This window comes from Perissodus microlepis, chromosome 5 (genome assembly GCF_051167445.1).
Source record: "Perissodus microlepis isolate ML-2025 ecotype Zambia chromosome 5, ASM5116744v1, whole genome shotgun sequence".
In the NCBI taxonomy this organism is placed as follows: Eukaryota; Metazoa; Chordata; class Actinopteri; order Cichliformes; family Cichlidae; genus Perissodus; species Perissodus microlepis.
In genome coordinates, this window is record NC_140465.1 from 18,126,490 (window position 1) to 18,143,648 (window position 17,159).

At 40.0% G+C, this 17,159-nt stretch overlaps 1 protein-coding gene across 5 annotated transcripts; it reads right to left on the bottom strand.

Annotated features, from left to right (window-relative positions):
- Positions 1 to 2,100: 2,100 nt before the first annotated feature.
- LOC146387083 (protein polybromo-1-like) lies at positions 2,101 to 16,854 on the bottom strand. Of its 5 annotated transcripts, none has more exons than XM_084928422.1 (29): positions 16,732 to 16,853; positions 13,092 to 13,241; positions 12,864 to 12,961; positions 12,600 to 12,747; positions 12,347 to 12,496; positions 11,257 to 11,373; positions 11,103 to 11,171; positions 10,917 to 11,015; positions 10,753 to 10,838; positions 10,576 to 10,655; positions 10,251 to 10,467; positions 9,779 to 9,920; positions 9,492 to 9,586; positions 9,110 to 9,389; positions 8,620 to 8,725; positions 7,887 to 8,526; positions 7,583 to 7,794; positions 7,281 to 7,466; positions 7,015 to 7,172; positions 6,676 to 6,927; positions 6,447 to 6,592; positions 6,043 to 6,200; positions 5,756 to 5,939; positions 5,234 to 5,435; positions 4,943 to 5,144; positions 4,639 to 4,791; positions 3,584 to 3,633; positions 2,680 to 2,893; positions 2,101 to 2,511 (listed from the first exon to the last, which is right to left on the bottom strand). In XM_084928422.1, exons 2-29 carry the CDS (start codon positions 13,230 to 13,232, stop codon positions 2,348 to 2,350), a joined length of 4,749 nt encoding a protein of 1,582 aa, XP_084784548.1. In that variant the 5' UTR covers positions 13,233 to 13,241; positions 16,732 to 16,853; the 3' UTR covers positions 2,101 to 2,347. The 5 variants fall into 5 exon arrangements, with proteins under 5 accessions (XP_084784548.1, XP_084784547.1, XP_084784549.1 ...); XM_084928421.1 differs by having other exon boundaries at positions 10,576 to 10,661; XM_084928423.1 differs by having other exon boundaries at positions 10,576 to 10,661; positions 13,191 to 13,241; positions 16,732 to 16,852.
- Between the last annotated feature and the right edge of the window lie 305 nt (positions 16,855 to 17,159).

Genomic DNA, 17,159 nt, shown 5'->3' on the forward strand with positions numbered 1-17,159 from the left:
CATTGGCCAAATTAGTCTGTGATTGGCCTTAGTGTCCCAGAAATCATATTTAGATACAACTAAACATGACTTACAAATGTGTTTTAAATGGATGATTCCTCACTTGATGACAAATCATCCATTTACATATTTGCTGAGTTCTAAATTTGATGCCAGTGAACTTATCAGTGGTTGCTTTAAAAAAACAAAAAACAAAATCCCCAATGAGCAAGCACTTGGCGACAGTGGGGAGGAAAAACTCCCTTTTAACGGGGAGAAACCTCCGACAGAACCAGGCTCAGGAAGAGGTGGCCACCTGTCGGGACCAAGTGGAGTTAAAATATTCAATGACATTATATAAACATTATATACACATTTACAAAAAAAAAAAAAGCCTTTAAACTCTCAGTGCCCCCTCCTTCTGAAAGGGACTGCTTACAGAGCAGGTATGAATGGTGCCTGAGTAGACATACACAACTCACAACTTCCTGGCTCTCATGACTCCTCTGCAGAGGGTTTCCCTAAGAAGTGGTGGCCTCGCGGGGGGTGTTGGGGAACGGGGAGCTGTGCCTCACTGCCCTTCCCCTCTCAGAGAAACCCTTCTACAGAGGGGTGGACAGAGCCAGGAGCTTGTGAGCTGTGTATGTCCTGGTGAGCCTCCACCTTTTACAGGTGGGTGCAGCCTGGACTGCCTAGAGACAGACCAGACCAGCTGCACCACACAGACACTTCAAACCGCATCTGCTGACAAAAAACAGACAGACAGACAGACAGATAGATAGATAAAAAAAGAAAATTTTTTAAACTCTCAGAAGGAGAGAGGCACTAAGGTACCGCCTTCCGCCCCCCAACGCCCGCGCTGTGCCCCCTCCTTCTGACAGGAACTGCTTACAGAGCAGGTATGAATGATGCCTGAGTGGCATCATTCAAGAGATTCTCACTCATAATGATTTTGTTCATAATATAAGCTAGGACATGTTAAAAAAAACTTTCATATTTAGTAAAAGATATTTATTAACACTATCTAATTACCAGCATATTTTTCTGAGTGTTACTCAATGTCTGTAGGCACTGGGATCTTGGTGGTTGCCTAGGGTACAAAATGTTAGTTTTTTTTAATTCAGTTTCATTTCATTTCACAGATGTTAATAGAGGTTTACTAACTCTATGATATCCAAATTGAAAAATCTGTATGGATTTAGCATAATATATTAATCATTCATTGGAATAATCCAAGTACGCAAACTAAATATCACATATTTGTTTGTAAGGAGCCCTTGAATGTTTTCAAAGGTGCCTACTAAAAATTAAATGTAGGGGTGGGTTTAAAAAATGATTTTGCGATTCAAATCGATTTTAGCTTGAATAACACAATATCGATTCATTAAATCCTGAATTGATTTATAAATATAAATGTATTTTGCCAGAAACGACAGAATCTCAGGTTAAAGCTCACAAAACTTTTTCAGCAACCAACTAAAACAGCAAATGAGAGCAGGTAAATGGACTGCACACAAAGATGTAAACACAAAGCGCGGACCCGACATCTCACGAGTCTCACAAGTGTCAGTACTGATAAATGATCAGAATTATACTATCTCTGACTGTCTAAGTCAAAGTGTGCATCACTTTAGTTCAAAGAACCAGCCAGATTTACTGTGAAGACTGGGTGGGGGGGAGGGTAACTGAGTTTATTTGGGTACCAGCACACTGGTAATGGGGAGGTGGAATGGCACACATGGGGCTAAACAGGTACTACAACAGTGCATGGAGGTGACACTTGGTAAAATAGGAAGAAAAAACCTCCTAATCATGTTGAAAATGAAAAAGAAGTGGCCGCACAGTAGAACAGGGAAGATAAAGTATACAAGAGAGTAGGGCCAAGCAAGGCAACTGGAAGAAATAGAAAAAAGGAAGTCATATTCTCTAGGCTAATAATAGGTCTGGAATAAGTTCAGCCACACGACCATTAGGAAAACATGATTCAGAGCAATGTGTAAAATGCAGGAGTGCAGCATGTGTTACTGAAATGTAATGGATACAGACAGCTGCTGCAGACCTCTCAAGTCATGCTCCTCAAACATAAACAAATAGCAAATCAGTCAAGGAATGCAGCCGTGCTGAACTCTTCACATTTTAATTGTGAACGCGTGAAATCCTTCAGTACAGAATGACAGTCATTAACAATAATGCACTTTGAACAGCATATTTAAACTGTAAAACAGAAAACAGCATCAACACAGAAAGCAGCTTGTATGAATGCAAACATTTCTTTTTATTATGACAACACAAAGTAAAGACTTTTTAGTGAGCTTAACCCTCATCCTGTCTCACAGGTTTCGGAACAGAGGCTCGCAGTATGAGCATGCTACAGGTTGTGCATCTGACGGATGTTCAGGGTATCCCGCAGCATTAGGTCACGTAGTCGCCAAAGTGCATCTGCCATTGTCTTGTGGGCGCCCTTACTCTTCAGCCAGTGGGATGGCAGTCTGCTCTCTTGCTCTTTTGTCAAACGCACATCTTGTTTTTGAACTGAAATTGCAAAGACATTAAATCAAAGATGAATATGAAAAAAGTACAATTAAACAAAATATTGGTATTCATGGATAAGAAATACCCGCAGCATGTGAAGATATTTCTACTACTGTAACTACCTTTCTATGTAGGCTGAATGACTAACTATTGAAGTATAAAATGAACCTGAGAGAGCTTGGTCCCACTTGCTAACAGTTGAGGATTCTGCTGTAAGGCCCTCGATGTATCTCAGGTAAGCCTCAGAGTGGAGCACCCGCTGATTTTTGGCAGGCGGGGACACAAACACTGGGGTGGATGGCTGCTGCAGTGCAGGTTGTCCCATCTGAGCCTGACCAGGGTACGGTGGTGGAGCCTGCTGTCCTGGGCCAACCAAACCCATCTAAACATAACAATGCAAGAACTCCATTATTTCTCTGATTCAAACTATAATTCAGCTCAATTCCACTCAATTTCTTTATACAGCCCAATATCACATGTGGAGGTTGAAAGGGTTTTACAAGCAGGAAAAAAATATAAAAAGGACATTCACATTACATTTGATCATCATCAGTACTGACATGTATACAAAGCTATAAAATATTGGCAGCTGCCAGTGCTACCCCTCCTAGTAGATGCAAGTATGGTATAAATTTGATAAACCTAGGTGACTTCCTTCTTGAATTATTGTATTTACAAGATTTTCAGAAAAGTTGACCCCTGACCTTAAGATCAAGGTCACCAGAATTCGAACTTGTCCAAAATTATTAGTAGATATACCTGTGGTATCAATTTCAAACTCCTACGTCACCTCGTTCACGATTTAGCGGATCCACAAACTCTGAGGTGTAAAAATGCAAATGGCATAAAGGCACACTTTCTTGGAGGGAGCTAAATAAAGTGCAAACATTAAAGAAGTTTTTCAGGTACTGAAGTTGTATTGAAGTTGTTTGATGTAAACTTTAAACCAATGACCTGATGATTTCCAGGCTTATATCCAAACACACATCTGCATCAAGGTTGCAAACTATACCTAGACACAAATCTTATATACAGTTTTAAGGGATTTCTTTTTCAGAGCCCAACTGATTACCTGAGATCCATGAACACTTCCTGCTCCAGGTCCACCTACGCCATTAATACCTGTGAAGATATTAATCCATGACAAATTTGAGCCAGCCAAGTGCTACTGGTTTATATTCCAAATACTATGTTAAAAATACAATACTAGAAATTAACCAGTGTTTTTAGGAATTTCAGAAATGCCAATCATTAAAAAGATGATTACATGTGGATTTATTAGCATCATAATCAAGGTTATGTTAACACATTACCATCAGGTCTGTTGGTAATGAGCTGCATAAATACCCAAGTCCTTGTTGAGACTATGCGCTCTCAGCTGTCTAGTCATCAACTTAAGGACCTCAGCCTATTGGTACAGGTAGCCCCTCCAGCAAGTCAGATTGGTAGACAGGAAGCAACTGCTTGACAGGTGGTGTGGCTATGACAGCACTCTTACCAAAGTATGGTATTCCAGGGAACCCAGGCATAACGCGTAGGAGATGTTGGGGAAAGACAGGCACCCCCATGTGATGTGGTGGTATGCCAGTCATACTAACCATGCCTTCAACATGTCCTTGCAGGGGCATCATAGCTGACCTATATGCACCCATCCTACCTTCTTAGGAAGGAACAGTAGTAACACAAAACAGCAACATGCATTAGTCAAACATGCATTCACTACCAGGCATGCAGTTATATGTTACTATATATAAATGAATGGGAAAAGGTCACACAAATGGGAAATGTGCATGAAATCGTTTTAGTGTATGTGCAGCATGGCCAAGCATTCATTTTACCGTATAAACCCTTAAATGGTGTATACCACCCTTTCATGTGTAGGACACTCCATGATCCAATTGAAATGCAGATTCTACAATTTTTATTATGTGTCTGGGTGATGCATAATGGGTGTTATGCACAATTTAAGTTTATGAATTAGGTGAAATAATGTTAGAGGCAATATAAAAGGAAATCACAGCAAAATCAAAACAAAAAATTGAAAATGTGAGTAATTCTAGCAGTTAAGCTTCTTATTCCAGTCTTGTAGTGTGCACTGGGGATCCATCTGCATCTATGAGGGGTTACCTGACACAGGCGTCATGCTGGGATTTAGCATCCCCATGGGGGTTGGGGGAGGCACCACCCCCATCAGTGCCCCTACTGGGGTACCTGCTCTAGGGGACGTCTGATGCTGGGCCCTCTCACGTTCCTGTTGCTCAGCCACTTTTGCTGCTCGCTCTGAAACACAAGAAATATAAGTATAAGGTGTTAACTTTATCATTCACAATTCGTGAGCCATAAATAAGTGGATCGATAGATTCAATCAGTCAATCCATCAATCAATCTCTATGCTATTAACTGAATAGGAATATCAAATAAAAATACTCACCTTCATACTCTGCTTTCCTGGAACTGTCCAGGTTCCTCCACTCTGTGCCAACAAGGCGGCTCAACTCCCCAAAGGAAAAGTCTGGGTGCTGAGCTTTTATCACCGCTCGCATCTCACTGCTGAACAGGATGTAACCGCTCATGTTGATCTTCCTCTTTGAGCCTTCCTTCTTTGAAAGCCCTTTTATGGACTTTGGTGTGGACTGTAACCAATCAAAGGGGAATAATCCGTAAAAATACCGCACAATTATTATTGCTCAAAATTATTTAAAATAATTACTTTCATACTAACCTGCGGAGGAGTGTAAGGCATGATATCCATGTCACTAGACATGGAAGACTGCATCTGTGGAAGAGTCTGGTCCCCTAGCTCGCCATCATCATCCCCAAGATCCTCTAGCTCTTCATCAGTCATGTCAGCAAACTTAGCTTCCAGTTCCTCAATTTTCCTATCTAACAGTGGGGATGGCTCCTTCTGGGGTACTATTAGCTTCCTGTACAAGACATTCAGTGTAATTTATTCTTCTTTTTCAAATAAATTCTTCAGTTAGGAAAAGCTTGCTAATTGATTTAAGTTCTCCTTTCAGTAACTCAAATACATACATGGATGGCAGTAGAAAATTAAAGCACACACAGAAATGAAAACCATCCAGTATGAAAAGATCAGCTGTCTCTATGCAAACTATGCCAGTCTTTAAAACAGTTTGGACCAATAAAACATTTATTACTTTGCTCTTTAACACTTAATAGCTGAGACATCTTGATTTATCACCAACCAACAATGATAGGCATACATAGCGTACAGACTGTTCACCTAAAATAGTAGATTTCATCTTCCAGCACCTTCCCAGAGAGTGAGAAGCGCTTCAGACCTTTGAATTTCTTCATCTGCTTCTCACTCTCAATGTAGCGGCTCTCACAGAGCAGAACGTTCTCTTCAGGCACTTCAGTCGGCCGACATGACAAATAGTCTTTGAAGGACGACACGACACACTTTCCTGTGAAATGAGAACAGATTTAATTAATGCTTTTAAGGATTCTTCTGATAATGTTATCATCATAAAGTAGTACACAAAACTGACGGTGTTCTGTTTAGGGTACCTATGATGCAGGTCATGGGACAAGTCTCCTCCAGGTTGCTGAGGAACACTTCCTTCTTATAGAACATCTTTGTGGGTTCGTGCTCCGTTTCTTCAGGATGAATAAAGATGGGACCAAAAAAGTAACCTGCTCCATCGCGCATCCACATTTTCTCAATCCTGTTCAATAAAAAATATAAAAGACGCTGTTTTTTAAGCATTTGATTAACTATTATCAGCATACAAACAATAGAGTTTCAATTATTATAACTGCAGGGAAGCATGAGGCATATTCCAAATGGCAGTTTGGAAAAAGCAAACTGAATTGTAAGCATATCTTTATAACTAAGCAAAAATATTAGTATTATAATATAATACTAAGTTTTGTCTGTCATAACGCAACTTTCACAGGAGCAGCTACGCTACCTGCCAACTCGGTGGGGCACAAGTCCATGAGAAGCGATGTAAACGAAGTCTCCTACTTTAAGCCACAGGTTGTTGTAGCAGAGTTGCTCGTAGTACTGACACCCTGGCTCCCCATTGGTCACATCCAATGGCACATCTTCCCTTTCCTGCAGACACAAATCATTTTGCTGACAGCGAGACTTATATGCACACTACCAGTTTTTATAGAAGCAGTCAAATCGCTATTTACCTTGTCTATTATACCATTTGTAATCTTGCTTTCATCTGCAATCTCTGGTGGCTTCTCCTCCTGTTTCTGGGCAAAAATGGATGCCACACGGACTACAGGAAGGGGTACCTCTCTGGGAACAAACCGAACAGAGCTCAAGGGCATCGTCCACATCTTGATCTTCTTGAAGGACTTGGACTTGGCAGAGTAACGGGACTCACAGACATAAACATCCTCCGCTCTGAAGCCTTCAGGATGAAGCTTGAAGTATTCCTTCAATGAAAAACGCATTTAAAACACAGCCGCCATAAAACAAAACCTATTATTAATCTAAAAAGAACAAAAAAAGCAGTGAATTACCTTCACAAACATGACCACACATTTTCCCATAATCTTGCTGACAGGAGCTTTGTTATAATAGTCACTCTTAAAAACTTCCTTCTCCAGGAATTTCCTTGTAGCCAGATGAAATGTTTCATTTGGCCTATAGAACCAGCAGCCATACAGCCACTTTTCCCCTGTGTGTATAAGCGGTAGAAAAACTTACTCAGTTTTACTGCCTGAAAATATCAATATGATTTTTTGTTTTAATGACAAAACAATTTAATTAGTATTAAGAGACTGACCGGTGTTGTCTTGCCAAAGACGCTCAATGTAGATTATATGGGGCTGGAGGTTAGGCTCCGCAGGCTCCACGTACACGTAGTCTCCCACATGGTACATACTGTCCTTGAAGCTGCAGTCCTGACTGTATGTGCGCTGTAGGCCCGACTGCCATGATCCTCCAACAGGATCCTCCCTCTTCTCTGCTTCTGTGAATTCACCACATATTCAGCAAAACAAGGCTATATGCACAGATGCATGGTAGTCTATGATAGCACTTTTTATGGACTTTTAGTTTTAATACATAAAGTGTTTGACATAATACCGATTTTCTCCTCTTCTCTCTTAATTTTGTCCTCTTCAAACTCCTTAGGGAGCTTCTCTTTCTTCTCCTTTTCGACATCACTATGCAGATGCTTAGAAGTATAGCTGAGCGCTGGGGACATCAAGATCTCTCCGTTCTTACACAGTTCATCTCTGATACGTATGAAGAACTGCTGCAGCTCCACAGCATCTTCAAAGATCTCTGAGTCTGTCCTGTAATGAACAAATGATGTAACACTAACTTCTGCTTCTTTTAATAATAAGCACTGATTTGGTTTTGTGTACAATGTTCAGCAATACTTTACCGATTCAGTCTTCTGGCCTTCTCCAACACTTCAAACATGTGGTCCTGAAATACATCCAACCTCTTGTAATGGCCTCGATCCACATTATTTCTGATAATCTCAAAATTGAGCGATGGCTTCTCTGGGTTAGCGGGATCAACAGCTGGGATCTCAGCGAGTGAATCGCTGTAACAACGTCCCTCATCATCTTGGTGGCCGAGCACAGAAACAAAGAGGCTGCGAATGAGTTCCTGGATGAGGCGAGGCACATCGGGTACATGGGCATCCTCTCCTCCCTCCAGGTCACGCCTCGTCTCTAACAGCACCCTGTGCAGCAACAGAGCGTCGCGGTAAATCAGAGACTCTGGCTCATTGTAAGTGCAGGCGTTGTTGAACATGAGCACCAAGTCCTCAACCAGAGCATCTACATCCTGGTACTTGTTAGCCAACATGTGGCTCCTGATCTTCTCCATGTCCACAGGTTTCTTGATGGCAATGTAATAGTCAGGCAGCTCAGCACGAGAAGGCAACCGCAGGAAGATCGTGCTGAGACGACGGCCCCGCTTATCAGTGTAGTTCTTGACAGCTTCGTACAGTTCATGCAGTTTCTGCTGTAGAGGTGTTAAATACTTTGACTTCTTTAGAGTAATGCTGTTCTTTCCTGCAACAGAAGTAGGAACATTTCTAATTCTTGACAGATAAGAAATTTACATACTTGCATATATTGTTTGATTATGTTACTTGAGTGACATACTTATTTTCAACTTTGGGGACATCATGTCATCATCATCAGTTGCTGGGCCAAGCTCTTTGCGCTTGTCTTTCATGATCTTCTCTAGGACGTCTGCATCGTTGTAGACCTACAGATACAGAAGTTCAGGGTAGACCCCCTCTAGGTTCAATCTCTGTGTCAAACAAGCCAACTTTCCTTTGATTGGCTGCCCCTTGCAAACAAAAGATTTGAAGTGGCTCCGCTGACAGAACTGCGTGGCTTAGATGATGATATCAAAGATATCTGGTCTTAATAAATAAAGTCTGAGCTTCAAGCTCATAGGTGTGTGTATATGATTGAAAATAATTAAAAGCTCAAAGGAGACCTTTGATTTTTGTCATACTATCTACTCTAATAGTGAAAGGACTTGTCTTCAGGAACAAGAAACAAATCAGCTTCTTTAACTTTAGAAAATATAGAACAAATAACTGGGATCTCTAAAATGTATCAAAAAAAGGGAGGCGCATCAAACCTGAGAGCCTTCCTCATTGTAGTGTCGCGCATTGCGGAACATCAGCTTCATATCTTCCAGCATTGAGTCTTCGGTAAGGTACTTGTCTGAGCGGATATTGTGCTCTATGGTCCTCAGGTCCATTGGTTCCAGGATGACTTTGTAGTAGTCGGGATAGTCCTTCTTCGAAGGCTTGACCATGAAGAGGTCACACAATCTGCGACCAGTGCCGGCTTCTCGCGCCTCAGTCACAGCAGCAAAGAGAGCTTTCATCCTGTTTTTCTTCGTATTCTTCTTGTGACTAGAAACCAGAGAGAAACCACCAAAGAACTGTCACACAGGTATCCCCTTTCCAAGAAATGACCAACTTCAGAGAATTCAACAAGTACGTGACAAAGTGCACCTTTTTCTTTTTGTGCTACTGGTGTCAGAGGTGGCAGAGGAGAGCATGCTGTCTCCATCATCATCATCTCTCTGTAAAAGCTCCTTTCTCTTCATCTAGGTGAAAGGTGATAAAAACAATCCGGAGTTACAATAATTCTTTAACAAAAAAACAAAACAAAACAAAACACCACAAAACTGACAGAAAGGTGTAATCTTTAATAATCCATAAAGGAGCTCTTTTTTAAAGAGAATCTCCAAGCAAATCCAACATAGACGCACAACTACAAGGAACGGGCAGGCACTGACCTGCTGAATATGCTGAAGTTTTAGAGCACGCTTGTAGATGGAAGAGTGAGGAACGTTGTATCGCTTGGCATTCTCAAACATCAATGTCAGATCTGAGTCGATGTGCTCAACACTCTCATACTCATTGTTTTTCATCTTGTTCCTGTGGGGAATTATGGGCTCTCACATTTGGGAAGGAGGGCACAGGGAAACTGAACTGTACAGTGAGTGTGTTTGATGCCACATTTTCCCACATAAGATAAAAAAGACAGGATGCAGGTGAAAAAAACAAAAAACAAATCATTGATGAAAACATTGAAGAACAAATGAGGAACAAAACGAGCTGATATTTGCCAATATAAGAAAATGAAGTTTTCTTTCTTGATTTCTTTAAATTCTGAACCACAAATAATTTTACCAAAATTTAAAAAAAAAAAAAAAAACAAGTTTAAGAGCATGAAAACAGCACTATGAAAACACAGTTCTGTCATACTTGATCTGATGAAGGCAGATGGGCTGACTAATCTGGTGGTAGTAGTCTGGGTAGTCTTTCCTGGACGGTAGCTGCAGGAAAGGCTCAGAAATCAGCTGGCCCTGGCTGTTCCTGGCACCGCGCACAGCTTCATACAGCTGGAAGATGGGATTACTCATGTCCATGTTAGAGGTCATACTCTCTGCCTCTGATTCTCCCTCATCATAGTGGACAGACCCTGTCAAACACAGAAGGAGATAAATGGCTAATGGCTAATCTCTGTTACAACACCGTAAAGAGCAACTTAATCAACATCCAACAGTTTAACAATGAGATGATGATGTACCGGAGAGTATGCCTTCCTCATCACTTTCATACTGAAGAGCCATGGTGATAGCTGAGAGGCGGTCTCCCTGTGCAGATCTTCTATTCCTTGCAAAGACAGACCGAAAAATTTAAAGAGCCGAGTTAAAACCACACAGTTAACACAACTTCTCTCTACATTATTCCAGGTGTTAAGTACCTGATACGAATGCTGGACTTGATTGGCTCTCCGTGTTCTATCTCTGACTTCTTTTGTGCAAAAATCTTTTTAATGGTGTTTGCATCCTGCAAGACAACAGCAAGTCACAAGTTAGTCTTGGACACCGGCAATAGCCTGCATCGTGCTTTCAGATGCACCCTGACCTTAAACACCTGTGATCCAGGCTCATTGTAGGTTTTGGCATTCTTGACCAACAAGTCTATGTCCTTAGCCATGGCATTGACACTCCTGTAATGGCCCAACTAAAAGCAAAAGTATTGGTTGGACATTTCATTAAGAAAATATTTAAAAACACTAAATCAGAATTTAACAGGAAAATATAAGCGTACCTGAATCTTTTGAGCAATGATTTTCAGATCTATTGGTTCCTTAATGATGGCATAATAATCTGGGTATTGCTAAATGAAAAAGGCAAACTGCAAATCAAACTAAACAAACGTATTTTATGTTTCATTTTACAAGTCATACTCAAGGTTCTCGTACCATTTTGGAGGGAAGCTTCTGGAACAGCTCGCTGACAAGGCGACCAGTGGGCTCAGTGTACGACACCACAGCATCAAGGAGCTGCTCAAGGACTTCTTTCAAACAGGTAGGTGCACTCTGATATGCAAGTATTTACATCAGTCAAGCAGCAAAATACAGTATCATCTTTAGTCATGTCAGCTGTAGACCGTATAAACACTGACACAGTAAAAGATGGCTTTTAGATCTGTTACTGCTGGGACTGAGTTTAAAAGTCCTTAAAACAGATGAGCTAAATGTTTCACATGACAGAACTGCAACTGCAATATCTTCAGAAAAATTTAAAGTCCTATCCGGTCGCTACTTCTTCTGTTAAGATCAGTGTTAGTATCTTGGTATAAAGTTTACATAATGCATTAAAATTTAATCACACTTTCTATTAAAAAAATTTGTAATTCATGATTAATTTTCTCATTATTACTACACATAAAAATGGTCAGCTTTATTAACAAATTAACCCCTGGAGAAATCTTGTTGTTTAAAGAGCACAATGGCATTAATTGATCATTATCATTTTAACTGTAGGCTGCAGTCAGAAAACAAAGCAACAACCTGTTACTCTGTTGCTGCATTTATTGGTTAGTTTGCTTGTGTGACTCATATTTTTTAACACAGCAACCTCATGTTTGTAGATTTTTGGTTTTGGTCTTTTGGTGGGTTTAGCGCTGGTAAAATATTAAAAATAGCTGTGAAGGTAAGTAAAGCAAATCAAATAACCTGAGTATAAACTTCAAATAGCCCAAATCAAACTTTTCTGTTTGCCAATCCCATGGAAAACTGAAAACCCAGTGAAATACTATATATGCAAGTGTGGAACAGTGCAAAGAATGGGACACTCCAGTTGTTGCAGGGCTAATATGGCTAACATAATTTTTTAGCTTTGATCACAACTACACTAACTAAAGCTGTAGTAAAAATGCAACTGAGGGACAACCATAAATTGTAGAAACTTTGCTGATTACTAACAAAATACACTGAGAGCTGATTCAATACTGATTCTGTCCAGTAGATGGCTTATACTGAAGAATAACAATGTATCCCTAAAATGCACCTCATCTTCGGTAGATCCTCCAGGGTTGTCTTGTGCATCGTATCCATCTTCATCATCTTCATCATATTCCCCTCGCTGAACAAACTCATTCTTGGTGCGCAGGTAAAGGTCCCACAGTTTGCAGGCTGCTCTGTATTCTGGACTGTCCGACTACATTAGGGCAAGACAAATTAATTTTATGTTCATACTCTGGACCTTACACTTCCGTTACAAATATGTTAAACCATTTAGAGTAGAAATATCTATTTGTTACCTTATAATAAGTCTTTGCATTGTTGAATAAAAGTTGAAAGTCACTAGTTAGTTGTTCAACATCATCGTACTCCTCCATCTTTAATTTTTGCTGGATCTTCATCATGTCAATAGGCTGAGACACCACGTGGTAATAGTCTGGCTGATTCCTGTAGGAAAATTATAATTTTTTGTAATGTTTGTATTCAACTTCACATTTTGGGATTGCTATTATAGGATTTTAATAATGTAAGTATATCTAATGATCACTCATCCCTCTCATCACCTCCTTTTCGGGGCTCTAATGAAGAGCTCACACAACATCCTCCCCTGGTCATCCTTGTAATCTCTGATTGTGTTGTATAGTTCGTGGCATACAGCAATCTGTAAGGCAAAATTGAAACACTTAAAAACACCCACACCCTTTTCGTCATTAAATACTTACGGTCAGTGTGGCACTATAATTCTCACAGTTCATTTTTTAAGAAATGGTAACTGAAATTTGTAAAATTACAGGATCCACAGTAGGAATGTTTGAGGTCCTTCTCCTCTTTCTCCCAAATGAAGGCACTAACGACGAAGCCTGGCTATCGTCAAAATCTCCTCCACTCACACTGCTAGAGGGAGACGTCGCCCTTCTCCTTTTCAAGGCCATGACGAACCCCTGAGAAGACAAAGTCCAATTAAGTAACAGCATTTGGGAAATAATGCACAGAAATAACAGAGCTATACTCAGTTGTACTGTATCAGAAGCAGATGATAAGATTGTCACTCATGAAAAATATAAACTGATATTATGAAGTCAAAAGATTTGAAATGCCAGCTGTTCATGGCGGCGCTGCTGTGACTTTCCTTGGAGTCAAAAGGGATGAACATAAAATAACAATTTGACATGTGATTTCCTTTACCTACAGATAACGTGGTCTCAAAATCTCACTAAGATGATTTCATGTATTAAACATAAAAAGTTGCCTTAAGGTTTAGAACTGGTCTCTTCCCCTTCTTGACAGATCCTCTCATCCTTAAGCGCAACATGTACTGCAAACAGCGTGAAAAGGGCAGAAAATAAACACAAAGAAATCAGGCTCAAAGCATACAGTGTGGCTGTTGTTTTCTTGATTTAAGAAAAAAAATGCAGGTTTCTCAAGTATTCTGGATTTCTGGCATACACTTTCACTTTGAAAAACTAGCAATAAATGATGTTACTTCTCGTTATGGTAAAAGCAATTAAGTATTTAGTTAAAGGAGTCTCAGTAAAATCAAGAACGTCAGTGAAAACAATTTCCGCAAACCCTTTGTTGTACACACAACCACACTGTATGACTAATAGTTATGAAAATGATTAAAAATCTAAGCAAGTAAAGCTTAAATGAGTATGAGAATGGGGAGCATGAGAGACTCCCACTGAAAGGAGTGGCTGTTTATCAACTGTCACTCTGTGGGGTTCAGCAATAGTTATTAGTATTAGTTACAGTAGTTCAGTTAGTAGTTACTAATCTTATTCCCAACTCAAAGTCCTTCCTCAAACCCACATTTTTTTCCTTTACACATGCACTCAACAGGCACTTTATTAGGTACATCTCGCTAGTACTAGGCTGGCCTCCCTTTTGCCTTCAGAAATACAATAATTCTTTGTGACGTCGATCTAACAAGGTGCTGGAAACATTCCTCTGAGATTTTGGCCCATATTGACATGATAGCATCACATAGTTGCTGCAGATTTATGGGCTGTATATCCATAATACCAATATGCCGTTCTACCACATCGCAAAGGTCCTTTATTCAATCAAGATCTGGTGACTGTGGTGACCATTTCAGTGCACTGTCATTTTCAAGAAACCGGTTTTGTGACATTGCACATTATCCTGCTGGAAGCAGGCATCAGAAGATGGATGCACTATGGTCATAAAGGGATGGACATGGTCAGAAACATTACTCAGGTAGGTTGTGGTATTTAGACGATGCTCAGTTTAAGAAGGGGTTGAAAACCTTTTCTTACTTACTTTGAAAGATTAAGTCCGGATACTATCGCTTGATGTGCGTGTGAGTGGGGTTTTTTTTTTTGTTGTTTTTTGTTGTTTTTTTTTTTTTTTTTTCCCTTGCTGTTGTTCATTTATTTTATTATTTACTTTGTATCTGTAATTTTCTTTTATTTTATCTCTTCTTTCCTCTCTGGCTGGGTTTTAGTTACACTGTTCTGGATGGGTGGGTGGGGGGGCACGACTGTTTGTTAATATTGCCGTAATTGTTGTTGGAAGCAATTCTTTGTTCAACAAAAAGACCTTGATCAAAAGAAGGGGTTGAAGTGGGTCAAGAAAATATCACCGGCCTTATTACAACACCACAATCAGGCTTAACCATGAATATAAGGCATGGTGATTTGACAAGGTTCAATATGATTTGCATTCAGAGATGATCTTCTGCATACCTTGGTTGTAATGAGTGGTTATTTGAGTTATCGTTCCCTTCCTATCAGCTCAAAGCTATTCTCCTCTACCCTCTGGTATCAACGAGGCATTTTTATCCAGAGAACTGCCCGCACTGGATATTTTTCCTTTTTCGGATCATTCTCTGTAAATCCCTAAAGATGGTTGGGTAAATCCCAGTAGATCAGCAGTTTCTGAAACAGCCAGTCTTGCACCAACAAACATACCATGTTCAAAGTAATTAAATCACCTTTTTTCACCCAATTCTGATGCACGGTTTGAACTTCAGCTGGTCATCCTGATTACGTCTACTTGATCTTTGCATTATTGAATAAACTGCAGTCGCATGTGATTTGCTGATTGTATATTAGTTATATTAACAAGGACTTGGACAGTTTTATCTAATAAAGTGGTTAGTGAGTGTATGTTCATGTAGGGTGTACTTGATACCTATCATGTAACTGACATTCACACCCATTTAAAACTAACGACTGTGTGTAGACTGTGTACCCAGAAGAAGCCCACACAGTTGCAGGCAGAACATGCAAACCAGCCTGTAGAATCCAAACCCATCTCTAAAATACCGCATCACTGTACCCCAAGTCAATATAGCCCATAGCTTACATTTTATTTAATACATACATATCCATTTAAAGTGTGGATTGTGAAATGCACACATTTTGTCTTCTTATGTTTACTTTTATATTATACATGACATTTTTACATTATACAGGAGTATTCTTTAATGTACAGAAAGTGAGGATGCTCCAACTGTCAATTCTTGTACCAACGCTAATGTGTAAAATGACAAAGTACCAAATGATCAGTATTATTGTTGTCATTCATTCCTCTTTGTGAAACAGCCAAAGTAGGATTTATGCAGCACCATAGGTGAACACTGGCCACTGCTCTCAGTAAATGTAATGCAGATTTTTGGCTGCTATATCCCTGTAGAAAAGCAGTAGTAGTAGAAAGCTTAGTCTGCCTCTAAAACTAACTGTACTCATTTACAGAGTAAACAGCAGTGATCCTCATACATATGTGATATCAAACAATAGGCCTAACGCAGAAATGTCAATAACTGTAATAAAAAATATACTATTGGCACTGTGTACAGTGGAAGGAGGACCAAAAAGGCACGTTGGAGCCTTAAATGATGAATTTAAAGGTATTTAACATATACTTTCGGGAGAGGAGAACTAGGAAAATGAAGGTGTTTAAAAAATAAAATAAAAAATAAAAATAAACAAACCCTCTGCTCTCCTAGTAGGTTTTAAGTACCTTATTTTACGTTGTTAAATGCTGCAGACCCAGCAGCTCACTGCTTTCACCTCGAATGACATTTCTCTGAGTGCGCGGCAATGATGCTGGTATGTCTGGAGGTCTGACTCGCCAAGAATGTTAACAGCTCTCCCTTAATGCTCCCCAGCAGCTGCGCACAGGCTGCCGTCCAGCGTGCACACATCAGCAGCCTAGCATGCAGAATGGCAGCTGTCCACACACCTGAGTGTCTGTCACTCAGCGTGGACAGGTACGCACCTCGGAGCAGCTAGCCTTAGCTACAGTTAACGGTTAGCCTTAACGTTACCTGGTGGGTTAAAGCCTAGACAAAGGCATCACTGTAACGACGACTAACGTTACAAAGCTACCGTTATGTGCACCGACGACACTTGTATAAGGAGAGAAAACACACACACGTTTTACAACTTGACATGGCTGTGTGCTTACCTTTTGTGAACACGACAGCACTACACCCACAAAATCTTAACCATCAAGTAAGCCAATCACTTATCGATTTTAGGTAGGGGGACAGAACTGTAACGTTTTCGCCAATGTAACCTTTATTTCCGTTTGCTTACCTTCACAATAAAAGCGCAGATGGATTTGACGTAGTTATACGTGCGCATTTACATTATTGTAATTGCTTTTCTTCTCTTGTCACTTTACTGTGGGGTTTGTTCGATAAGGAGTTGACATAAAAGGGACTACTTTTTGCCACATTCAGTCTAGAAAAACAATGGTAAATGGACTGGTTCTTATATAGCGCTTTTCTACTCTACCTGAGCACTCACGCTCTTTATACAACATTCCTCATTTACCTATTCATAATTTTTTTTCTATGCTTTCTTTCTTTCTTTCAATCATTCAATCATTCA